The sequence below is a fragment of the Taudactylus pleione genome, unplaced genomic scaffold (genome assembly GCF_031769625.1).
Source record: "Taudactylus pleione unplaced genomic scaffold, aTauple2 ptg000041l, whole genome shotgun sequence".
Classification (NCBI taxonomy): Eukaryota; Metazoa; Chordata; class Amphibia; order Anura; family Myobatrachidae; genus Taudactylus; species Taudactylus pleione.
This window is the reverse complement of record NW_028284443.1, coordinates 53,130,999-53,144,264: the sequence shown is the minus strand read 5'-3', so window position 1 is coordinate 53,144,264 and position 13,266 is coordinate 53,130,999. Positions and strand designations below refer to the sequence as shown.

Here is a 13,266-nt window from a genome sequence, read left to right as displayed (position 1 = left end):
ATGCTGAGTAAAGCAATGCATGGCTGTATACCTGGAAGGGGCCTTCCACAGAGAGCCTTTTGATTCCAGATTTGGGATCAGGAAACATTACTTTTATTCCTTAACCATCAATTTGTAATACACAAATTTCAAATTGTACAGTTCAGTGCAGAATCCTGTGCTTCTACAATGATGGAGAGAAATTCTGTGAAGTTGAGTAAAGGTGGAGACACACTATACGACATTTTGTGCAATCTTAGTAGTTTCGGCCAATCTGCATGTCCATCGTATAGTGTGTACACCCAATCTATCGTTTACACATGTCTTTCATTGCATCGTCCCGTCTACTGTACTGCACGTCAGATGGGTACGGTGTGGGGCACACCTGCACATAGGGCCTGATTCAGTGTTGTACGCTAATGCTCCCGCAGCTGCGATTTTCATAGCTGTGGATGTGCGAAAAACAGCTGATGCACCAGTGGCCGGTATCTGTACTGAGATGCACACCTGGGCCATCGCCACTGTACGCAGCATCTGACGCAGATCAGTCAAACATTGACTCCTTGAATGAGTCTATGGTCACTCAGAATGGCCTCAGTAACTGAGATGCTGGAGCCATGTTACTGCGTATGTGATCGCAGATACAGGATGTGAAGCCCCCGAAACGGTGGAGACATGTCTGCGTTTTTAACCACCACTTCCCATTGCCACCCCTAAACACCCCCTGCCTGTCAACCATACTATGATTAAAGACTCGCAGCGCACAAATACGGTTATCTACCTTGATGCATGCGAAGTGCGACTCAGATGCATGTTCAAACAATCGCTCCATTTGCAAATAATATCGGCATAGCGTACAACTCTGAATCAGGCACATAGTGTACAGGAGAAACAATTAATTGGATAAAGTCTACTGACAATATATTGTGCAGTCGTTCCGAAGATTGCATAGTGTGTACATTCGAAATCGTGTGTTCTGGTATCGTATGATTGTAAGTGAAATTAGATCAGCTGCTGCATAGGTTCTTACATCAGTCATTCCAGTTTCAGTAATCCAAGAGCAAACGATATAGACTGTTTCAGAGAAGGGATAACAATATCCTGGGCGGGATGTACGCTTCCACGATGCGGTACATCCCCCCCCTGACTTGGGTTCATGCCGCGGTATGTACCAAGAATTTTGGAAAGGACAGCTCTGCCGATAAGAGCTGTCCATTGCGATGCTGCCGGGCAGAGGGACTTCCGGGTTTAACACCCAGAAGTCCCTCTGGCGTCCTTCTGCACATGCGCAGAAGGACTCCGGCCACGGGGGCTCATGGGAGGGATCCAATCGGATCCCTGCCAGCCTGGAGCGTCCCGATAAGAAGCCCAACGGCATTTTCGGGGGTTTTACCGCATTTTTACCTTTAGTACATCCCACCCCCTGGTTGATGTGAATTTGTGATAGTACTTTTGACTGCAATGATGATTTTGTAAGCAAGACAGCCCTGTCTTCATGGAATACCAGAAAAGATGACTTCTAGTGCAAAAAAACTAATCAGGAAGACTCCATACAGAGGAAATGGCCTATACGGTTTCCATGTAAGAAACATCAATTTGACAGTGTGTAAAACCTCAACTAGTGGGAGCTTTAGAGCTGAAAGAAAATCAGCGCTAATATAAGGTGCAATAATCTAGAATGCAATCATATAAATACACAGATAAATATATGCATGACAGAATAAAATGTAATATAATTTCTAGGTATATAATGAAATAAATACTATTGCAGCAGGAGCAGTAATACAATATTATCCCATTGATAAAAGTATCATGTGCACAACCTTTTATTTTATAAAAAGCAGTTCAAAAGCTCAATATTCACCTCCAGTAAATGGAGTGTTTGGTAAAGTCCAGAATTGGAATCTGATAACCAGCAATAGTAGTAATAGAGTGTAATACACTCAAGTATGCCACTGAACTGAGCACACATGTATATTTATCGGTCCGTTTCCACGGAATGGGGGTATTTCTATCCACAAGATGAGCGGTGCTTGTGATGGTAAATTCCCTGTGGTAATCCGGTTAAAGTGCTGTGATGTTTAAAATCTGGAAGTTTGCTGGATTGGGGGATCTGCCGCTGGTGTATCAATATGCGGTCAGACTTTGTCCAAATGCTGGATACCCAGTAGGTCCTTTGGACTGCAGAGCTTGCTGCTAATAGAAGGTAAGCGCACGGCCAGTCTGTTCAGCGCCATCCTTGCTATAGGGTGGGGTGGGGGGGGGGGGTGAATGACACTTTATTGGTGTTTCCTGTTCGCTATCAACATGCTGCTGGATTTGGACTTCTCTATATAATTTCCACTATGGCTGCAGATGGATACCAGGGTATTAGGCTCACAAGCATTCTCTAATATCTGCTGTGTATGATCTGATTTGAATAAGACTCCTCTATATCCCTGTGGCCTCTCCGTGACGTCCCAGTGTTTTCACCAAGGGTTTGTCCATGACTCCTCTCAGCATTAACCCTATGGTTTATCTCATTGAGCCCAGTAGTAATAGTTCTCTCTTTTTTATTTTATCTTATACCTATTTCATCTTGAATAGGAACAATGGGTCAGATGTAATAGGGTGAGAGTTTAGAAAATGTGACAGTAAACTCTTAGGGGTAAATTTACTAAAGTGATAGTTTTTAGAAGTGATAATGTTGTCACACTACGCGTTTCTCTGCCTTTAGCAATATCAGTATCATCAGATAAGGGCAGTATAAAAAAGGGGAGACTAGTGTTTTTTATTCGCTGGCAAATTTTATTCTATGAGTCTACATACAATCATAGGCAACATTTTAGAACTGTGCACACATATAATCCCAATCTTTGCTGTTTTGTTTTAAGCTGTGTTTTTTTTATTCATTTCCTTTATGGGAGATTTAGAGTTTCTTGCGAATATTTTTGAATTTAAGAGGTGTATGTCTTAGGGGAATTGAGAACACTGATTTGTTATATTTGTGTGTACAATGTAAACTGTTTCTTTTCAGGCTTTCCTTTCCTTGTGTGACCTACTTATGTTACTACATAACAGAGGAGGGGACACTCACTGCTGTGTGGATTCGGAGCTGGAATCAGAGCTACTGTCATTTGTACAACGTCATGTCTTCCAGGATGAGGAAGAGAAAGATAAAGGTGATTTTGTTTTGTTTTTAGTGAGCCATACTGTACATTTATTTACAAACCTTCATAAATAAGATATTCCAGACTCGCAATTCTCTCATTGTGTTCCAATCCGAATGCAACAAGAGAAAGCTGAGAAACAAATAGGGCGGACCATATATTATTAGTATAGTTATAGCAGTGATGCGTGTTCCTGAGAGAGACTCAATCGGGTCATAAGAGAAACCACTGGGGATGTCAACATTATTTTTTTAAGTCGTAGGGTCATTGGCTTTCTGGCATTTTACAGGCAATCCTGGTATTCCTGACACCTCAAGATTATTGGTCTTTGTGAGTTCTGTCAATAGCTGTCTTATCAGAAGGAATGTGATTGTACTGTAGTTTTATTAATCCTTTATTATAGCTTAATCCAGTGGGTTGTAATGGGGCCAATATGTGGCGATGGAGCTACTGAGCTTCATGTATATCTTGTTAATTTGTTTATTTTACTACACTAACTATCATTTTTACTAGAATATCTAAATGTTTCACTAGAAGTCATATATTTGTTTGCAACCCATATGGGGCTGCAAACAAATATCTGAGAGTCTGGCAATACCGTAAGTGCGGTTTACAGTTGCACTTACTCGTGCCTTGAGGAACTTGCTGCTATACATGCAAAAATGTCTGCAGCTGCAGTGCATACTTAATTATATTTGTATGTAAATGCCAGTAAGTGTGTGGTGTGTGTGTGTGTGTGATATATATATATATATATATATATATATATATAGATATATCCATATCCATCCACTGTTCAACGCTCCAATAGGGGCTCAAGCAGAGATGAGGCCAGCACTCTTTCTCCAAAACATCATGTTTAATAATGATAGTCTATATAGATACAATGCATGGCAGGGGACTTTTCCCCTGATGACGGTACTAACTGAAACAACTGTTGGGATCAGGCACTGGGAATGACTTGGGACCCCAGTTATGCTGACCTATTTGGTTCAAGTAATGTATGATATGCTGAAGTGATTGCCACACATGCTGCCATGCATTGTATCTATATAGACTATCATTATTAAACATGATGTTTTGGAGAAAGAGTGCTGGCCTCATCTCTGCTTGAGCCCCTATTGGAGCGTTGAACAGTGGATGGATATGGATATTTATGGATTGGCCTTGCACCTACATTTGGATATTGTAGTGTAGTGCGATTTTCTCTCTTGTTTATATATATATATATATATATATATATATATATATATAACTCATGTAAGATCGGCCACACGGTGCATGTGTCTCACCACGCCTCTTATTAGTGATGTCTCTGATTCTGACTTGCAGGTAATAGTATCACTAAACTACTTCTTTTAGGATGTGTATCTTTGCATGTCTCACAGACCTGGCATGACTTTCTGTTTTGATGGTGACAGATGATCATTGCAGTGGACATCTCTACAGTATATGCAAGATTTTAAGTTGCATACGTTCAACCTCAAATACAGCCGCAGAAATATAAGTGTGCAGCTTCCTTTCTGCGTGTATGCATTGATGTTTCACTTTATATCCAGGCCAGAGTGGGTTTTTTGTGTGCAAATATCAATGTTTGGGGCCTGGAAACTTTAGTAGCCATTTACAGTAGATGCCTCCTCATAGGCTGCAAGCAGAAAACAGCTTTGACATGAAGCCACTGGAAGCTTAGTGGCTAATTGAAGCTACCCCTAAAAGCAGTCTTGCATTATAAGATTATTTTTTAATACTGAGAATGGCGCCATAGTAATTGAGAAAAGGATGGTAACGAGAAGCTGCTTAAGTAGCAGTTAAAGTTCTTAAGTACAGTCCTTAGAATAAAATAAATCATGTAAAATCTAGAGGGTAGCGTTATTTATTTTAAAGTATCACAATAATAGTCTTTTACATTTTAAGTGTTTGGTCCCCTATACAGTCCAGCATGCCTGTTTTTGTACTTGTGTATGATTGTGTGAGCAGAGGTAAAAAGGTCATGAGAGAGCACTGTGCCAGCAGCTGTACACACAAGGACCCATTATCACCAAATGCTGAATGTGTCCTGTATACTGGGAGTGACATGTTTCTGTTTGTTTCATGTAAATGTCAAAATTGCACAAGAGCTAATGATCATATATTATTATTATTATTATTATTATTATGTACATAGCCGAGGATGGAGAAGTGACGCTGGACATATTACACAGGAGAAGGATGTTGCTAGCAGTTTATTGCAAGCTGATAGCTTCCAGTGTAGTAGAAATGTCTGCAGTAGCTGAGATTTACAAGCAGTATATGAAGGTAAATTACTAGACACAGTTGTTTTTTATATTGTTGTCTAGGCTAAATGTACCAGTGTTGGAGTGTAGATATGTGCACAATCTCACTATTACATACTTTTATAGCTATACAGTGCACAAAGCAACAGCGCATTCATCTGTTCATGTGTCAGCTATAGTCATCTTGTTGAAAATGACATGTAATGTAATAGAATACAGCAAAATCAAAGAAGATTTGTGTGATTTACCCAATCCCAATATTACCTATCAGTTCTAATAAAAACATTGAATGAATGAGATCACTTGCCTTATTTGATTGAGTAATGTTAGCCTGCCATGGATAAAGAATGTACAGAACAAAATGGACACTACAATCCAGCAAACATAATTTTTTTATTGATAATTATAGACCTACAATGACTTTGGGGATATAATTAAGGAAACCTTAAGTAGAACAAGACAGAACAACAGGATAGAGAGTGCAAAAACCCTGGTGCTGTGTTTGAAACAGGTAAGAAACTGCCAGCTCCATACACTAGATAGCCAACAGGCCCAACGCATGACCAGTATTCAGAATCATTTTTTACTTAACACACATGCACACTTTTCAAACATCCACAATCTATATCTAGAATTATATCCTTGAAATTGTGAACTCCTTAGCTTAAGTATAGTAACACGATACAGCTGTTAGTGTAAATAATAAGAATATATAAGCTCCACTGAGAATGCAGTGCAATTGGTTTTATGTACGTAAGGTACATACACTTCAAATGAATGACATTTATATATTAATGGCACTTCTGTATAAATAAATACATCAAATAACATGTATTCTATGGTTTATCAGCAGCAGCCCTTTAAAAGATAATACATTTAGACAGTATTGTGTGCTTTAGCTAATGTGCTGCCATTTGTGATAGCATTGCATGTTTCCTAGCTGATCTAGCCACATAACTGAGAGCATGACGTATCACATTGCTGGTCTTGTTATTAGAGAAATACAGATGCTTGCCATGTCAGGCAGTACGTGGCTGATATTGTAGGACACCAGTAAGGAAGGTCACTCGGAGACAGCTGAAAATTAATGCAAATTAACAAAACTGAATGTCCTTGTTCCTTAAAAAGACATGACCCATTACAGCTTTGCTTTCTTTTATCTGGCTTGGTGATGTGTCTGCAGCTGTTTCTGGAGCACAGAGAAGCACATGACAGTGCCACCCAGTCCTCCTCGTCATTCACTAACATGAAGGAGTTGGCTCGCCGCTTTTCCCTAACGTTTGGCATGGACCATGTGAAATGCAGAGAATCTATAGCTATGATGCACAAGTATGTGTAGTGAAGCTGTTTCCCTGACATTCTCTGTTCTATTTATACATTACACAGCACAACGAGCAGATCAGTATTAGGCTAATCTTTATTTAAAATTATACACTTCCTAGTTAGGCTACGAAAATCTGCATTAGGCAGCACACTTATTGCTGCAAAGTAATACTGCATTACAAGATAGGGTATGCACAGTTATATTTGATTAAATGTGTGTTTGAATTTAAAAATTAGAGAGAAACACCAACAGATACACAAATATATTTATTTATTCTTACATAAATGGACTGTCCCATATACAGCTTCACTTTCCAAAGGTCCAGAACCTCCGCAGATTATTTGTTTTCTAATCTCTCCAAAATATACTGTATTAATGTACACATTATACATATATTATGTGTGTGTATGTATGTATGTGTATATGTATATATATATATATATATATATATATATATATATATATATACACTTCAATTATATTATAACATTACATCTACATACTGTAATAAGCGAGAAAGCGTGTCTGTCTGGCTTTTTGTCCTATATGCAAAGCCAGAATTTTGGACCTAGCTCCACCAAGCCGCCAGCTAATTACAGCTGGCGCACCAGCAACCAGTGGCACACATGGACAGACAGCAAAGGCGCAATTTGAATATGGCTTCGGTCGCAAGCAAATCGGAGCTGATTGGCTACCAGTCCGCGAGCTCTGATTGCCTCGCGACCGATGGCGCTGTCTCTCCATGACTGCTTTCGAGTGCCCAAGCTGTAATCAGCTGGCGGGCCGGAACCAAATCAAAATTGCTGACACCCGGTCAGCTTGGGTGCTGAGCTTTGACCGGGTTCTTTGACCGGATTCTGAGCTTTGCTCCCTGGCTATCATGACTGTACAACTTTGCATCTAACTGCTAAGTACCATTCTACCTCAATGATCTGAAAGCTTGTTTGAAACCCTGCTTTTTTTAGATATTTAATTGTGGTGAGTGAATACAGTGTGCTGATCTGGCTCCATGTTTATTGGGACCTTTTTTGATATAGAGAGATAGAGATATATATATATATATATATATATATATATATATATATATATTAGTATAAAAAATTGGCTGCACTCATCAGACTTGTACGAAGCTATAGTGTTTACTCACAGCATGTCAACAGGGTACATGTGCAGGGTCGACGTTTCGGCCCATAGCAAGACCATTGCTCAGCAGTCAAAGACTTTGCTTTCACCTCTGCTGTAATTGATTCAGTGTACTGAATGCTGAATGTTCCTGGAGAATATCCATACAGCAGAACATCCAGCATCTTCTGATCACATGCCTGGTATGTGGAGATTTCATTGTAATTAAGGGCTACGATCAGATTGCTCTCATATCCCTGAATGACACCAGAAACTGCATGCTCTGGGATGATTCCAGGTTGTGGTACCAGGTAACTGGGGGTCCTGACATAACTAGTCCTGATAGGACTGTTGGTGCAGTATATGGCTGACAATGAGGGGCTCTTGTGCAGTTAAGGATGCTAGTAGGAGGCTATCTATTTGCAATATATGGCTGCAAATGGTGGTTTAATATTATTTAATATTAGGTAAGCACAGTTCATTTTGTATTTATCATTGAAAAAAGATGTCTGAGATCTGTATATTTTCTCACTTTTATTTAAAAATGTGTAATTGCAGTCCACATTGACATGCCAACTTACAGATGTATTGCATATAGGGCTAGATTTATCATTAAAACAATCAGTCACATGCATCTGGGAGAGATATAATGCTTCCAACTAATTTATCATGTAATCCATTCTTTTAAAATAATAATTTTAAACAGAACCATGCTCCTTATTTGTAATTTTAATAGTACTTTTCCTCCGTTGTAATATATACAGATAACTCAATCCAAATGGGGAGTACCAAACTTGCTGTGCCTATGGGAACCTACGAGGTTGTTCCAATATATAGAATTTATAATAATAATGACATACATCTGTGCCCCCTATTCATTATATGCCACATGGTAGTGCACCCATCTCATAATATGGCACACAGAGGTGTGTCCCAATTAATGAAATATACCATAACACATGTAAATACATGTGTGCACCTCAGGCCAGGTTGTTGCAGAGTGCAGGCAGAGGCTGCAGCATCGTGCTGACCGCAGAACCGAGATTCTGCAATAGAAGTGTCCAAATCCAACCTTTATACATGGCGCCCTGCTGGCAATATATATAGTACATTGTGATAGGATAATGAAACATGGGGGCAACCTGTCTCCTCTGCATCTCAGTCACCTAGGCCTGGGCCATGTAGTCTGTCCACATGTGGCGGGCCCTTGCAACTAGCTTTATTGATAAGTCCTGCATATTGTATAGCAATGCTGTTACTAAGATTTGCGAGACTTGTGACTTTATGTACATGCAGAGCCTACATTTACAGATCAGCACAGTTTCATCCAGTGATAATATTGATTAATATTATGTTTTCACTTTGTTTTTCTATGTCAACATTAAATGAGTAGATCCAAAATTTGTCCCCTAAAATTTTATAATTTTTTTTTTTTTTATCCTTTTCCTTTCATATTTTATAAGACAAGGCATTGAGTTTGCCTTCAGAGAGCCAGCAACAGAGGCCGGTCTTCCCCCACCCAACCTGCCATTCCTCATCCTGATCAGCGAGTTCTCCAGCAAACTCCTTAGAGCTGACAAGAGATTGGTGTAAGTTGGTTTGGACTCATATCATATCTACATGAAACAATGTGCATGTGTCTGTGTATACACAATGTTATATAGCTATTAATAGATCACTGGGATACTAGTATAAACAAACATTGTAGAATGAGTGCATGAAGCACTATAAGACTATTTCTGAAAGTAGCATGCTTACTGAGAGCAGAATAAGTGTGCTTACAAATGACATCAACAAAGCCCAAATCATACAGGCATGATGAATTCCAGTGTATAAACAATATGCCTAGTTGTTTGTATAGCAGATCACTAAACCACAAAACCAAAAGAAATTCCAAAAAACATTGATGTTCCATCACACATTGTGGCTGATGCAGAGTTGAATGTACACCTGTTTCTGGTGCATATCTTGCATTATTTCGTACTGTGCATACGCCGTAAGTCCGTATTTCATTTACAGCCACACTTATGACTGAAGAGGCGGAACTGGACAGGGTGTTCTCATATAGGCAAAGTTCAGTTAGGGCATGTTGGCTGAATTGCGTAGTATACAGATGTGTCCACATACAGTATGTGGCGTGACTCTGTAGCACCAAGCGTTTTTTCATGTGACTTCTTACCTTAAAATGAGTCTTATTCGCAAAGCGATATGAAACGCACGCACAAGCAGCTTCTGCTGATTAAAATGATATGCAACATGTGTGCAACTGCGGGTGTATCTGCATGCAAAAGGCTACGTTTCAGTGTTACAGCCGCTGACACTGTAACGTACCATTTCGTATGCAGATACACCCGCAGTTGCACACAGAATATATCATTCTAATCAGCAGAAACTGCTTATGTGTCCTATTTGCATAAGGCGCATTTGAAGGTAAGTGTCACACGAAAAGACGCTCGGTGCTACCAAGTCGCACAGCGCACATGCGTTATGTATGTGGACACATCTGTACTGTGAATATGGGCTGGTGCAAGTATGCACTAAGGATGATTACTAGTAGCAATCCAAGCATAGAAGGAGAGGGCGCACTATATGAACTCTGTATATGGGCATATATACACATTTTTTCCATACATAATGATACAGTGCAGGAAGACATACTTCTAATTTCCATCCAACTCTGTATTAGGCCTAGTTTGTTTAAAGTGGGTATACATTGTCTTTTCTTTACATAAAAAAATATTATATCCAGTTAACACTCAAACTACCAACTTGCTGAACAGAATGCTGTAGTACTGAGCTGCGTGTGTGAGCAGCATAAACTATACACTTATAATACGCAAACGCAAGGAAAGAGAAATGTTAAATCAACCTGTTTAAGTCACTCTTGCGCATAGAATAACATTTACTAGACTTGTTCCCAGAACAGAGGCCATTTATCCCATCCACATCATCAGGGTTCCAAAAATGTATAAAATTTTGCCTGAAACAAACTGTTAAAATGGTTCTGTTCTAAACCCCAATCACATCCAGAAGTGCAGTTAAAAAGTCTATTTTATAATACTGTGGTGAAAAAAAAGGAAACGTTTTGGTCGAGTCAGAACCTTTATTAGTATCCTGACAGGAATAAGCAGTTACCTTTTTTTATGTTACAAATTTGTCCACATACATCTATCCTCCATGCACTACAAGTCGTGTTAACACATAGCGCCTGATTGCTGTGTGACTCTGTAGCGCAAGTGTCTTTTCGTGCGACTTTATTTTCAGATGCATTTTATTCGCACAAGCGGCTGACGCATCTGAAGATAAAAGGTCGCACGAAAAGACACTCGGTGCTACCGAGTCACGCCACGGCATAGCATGACGCGAAGGGCTGTTTAACATGCAAGGAGGCTAAATGTATGTGGACGCACCTGTATGTTTTATATTTTAGGTCTAGTGACCATTTAATTTGCCTAGATAGCCCTCAGCCTCATGCATGAGAAATATTTATCTCCATTTAGTTATTTTCCGATAGACTATTACAATACTTCTGTGCTGCTGTAGTTATGTATCACATGCTGGTAGTAGAAGTCACAGTTCAGACTACCAGGCCTACTATGAATCAAGTATTTGAGAAACATTAATAATGTGACATAAGAATCAAATTAGTCACAAACATCTACAAAATCGGAATTACATAGAGATGTTTATTAGTCTTTTTTCACAGTGTAGTCTATTTTCATACTATACAATATTCACGGTGACTAAACCTTCAGTTTTAATACAGATGCATAGATACCGTTGCTAATTCTCCCAGGATTTTACAGAGAACATATCCTCTTTGTGAATTACAATTGTGTTGACTCAAAATGCTGCTGGTGTTCATTACCATATATCTACTTTGACTAGAGCAGGTTTGAAGCATTGTACATTAAAGTTACTGATAAACATTTCTTATTATGAAAAGCTACAGTTGTGTCCTCCTTTTTGCGCCATATGGCGCGAGATACCAGACGCGACTTAGATGCTCTGCCATGTTTAAACACATTTTCACGAATTTTGCATCTTAATTCTCTAATAGTGTACTAAGTAGCTAATAGTATATACTAAGTACTTAGTTATTAGTATTTTTAGGGTGCAAAAGCATTTGTATAAAGTAGCAGATTGAGACGCATTTTTCTAAAAAAATGGCATGGTGGCTGTGAGTTGCAAAGCCTGTGGCATGCCCAACGGGGCTACTTGGCACATTATGAGGTTAGGTGTATGTGGACACATCTGTATTTAAAATTTGGTTTGGAATGTAATAGGTTTTGATTTTACTTATTACATTCCAACCTTCGTTTCAGTATTTGGAATCTTAACTTTTTTTTTTTCGTAACTTTTTTCTAATTTAAACCACATACTGTATCAGAGTTGCCACAGAGTTAATGGGGAGACACATGTTGATGGGATAATGGTCACACCTGGCCCATGGTTCTCCTTGCAAGAACTATCATTGTGAGGAATCTATTGCATAAGGGGGTAACGTTCTAACCCACAGGTTGTTTGCTTTACCCACCTGAAAACATAATGAAATAATTGTAGTAGATGAACAGGCTAGGTGCTTAATATAGCTATTAGCTTGCCAGTAAACTGCCAGATACTGATGCTTGCCTTTACTTCAGCAGATATGGATACCTACAGAGATTTGCTAATGAGCAGATGCTGCTTTATAGAGGAAAAGAATGGAATCCGCTGGTTGTGTATAGTAATTCCCTGCTAGACAGCCACGATGAAGACAGCTCTTCATGCGGCAGCACTTTCACTAGAAACCATTTACTTTCCAGCACAGCTCATCATATTAAGAGAAAACCAACATGTGGTAAGAATCAGCTACTCCACATTATCACCATCAGTTATGTGTTTTTGCTTTAGTCATGTAATCCTTATTAATTGTATTAAAACATGTCAGCCACCTGGGCCCAAGCAATTGAACTTGTTTTTATTTTATTTAATTAAATCTGTAATATTTTATTAAGAATTCACACCCTCCTCCCTTATAACATATTCAGCCAGTTACCCTAAGAAAACTACACACAGTCCCAGCTTTCTCTGGTTGGAGAGTGATGTATGGGTGTGTGCTATAATTAGCAGGGCTGAGTTACGTTACTAATGTTAGCATGTACCCCGAAGATGTCATTGCTCCCTTCTGACAGTTTCCTCAGAGGATGAGAGGTTATTTACGTCATTGTTTTGGTGATCAGTCTCATTCACTCACGCAGCTGGCTTCTGAGACTTAAATACATTAAAATCCATCAAACCAGGTCAGACGATGTGGTGCATTCAGCTTTTGCTGAACCTCAGATAGAATTGCTGGAAAGCTTCAGAGTGCTGATCCATCACCTTTCTTTGTAACTAAAATACATGAAAAGTTCCATCACTACATGAGCACATAATGTGA

The 13,266-nt window shown here is 39.2% G+C and overlaps 1 protein-coding gene across 3 annotated transcripts in view; it reads left to right on the top strand.

Annotated features, from left to right (window-relative positions):
• The window catches only part of LOC148538172 (cohesin subunit SA-2-like), a 125,952-nt gene that overhangs the window by 86,231 nt on the left and 26,455 nt on the right, over positions 1-13,266 (top strand). For all 3 annotated transcript variants that reach the window (XM_088458733.1, XM_088458726.1, XM_088458741.1), the window contains exons 25-30: positions 2,996-3,140; positions 5,293-5,423; positions 5,811-5,912; positions 6,585-6,730; positions 9,311-9,436; positions 12,494-12,687. In XM_088458733.1, the coding sequence (XP_088314859.1) occupies positions 2,996-3,140; positions 5,293-5,423; positions 5,811-5,912; positions 6,585-6,730; positions 9,311-9,436; positions 12,494-12,687 (844 nt within the window). The remainder of the gene's footprint in view (positions 1-2,995; positions 3,141-5,292; positions 5,424-5,810; positions 5,913-6,584; positions 6,731-9,310; positions 9,437-12,493; positions 12,688-13,266) is intronic.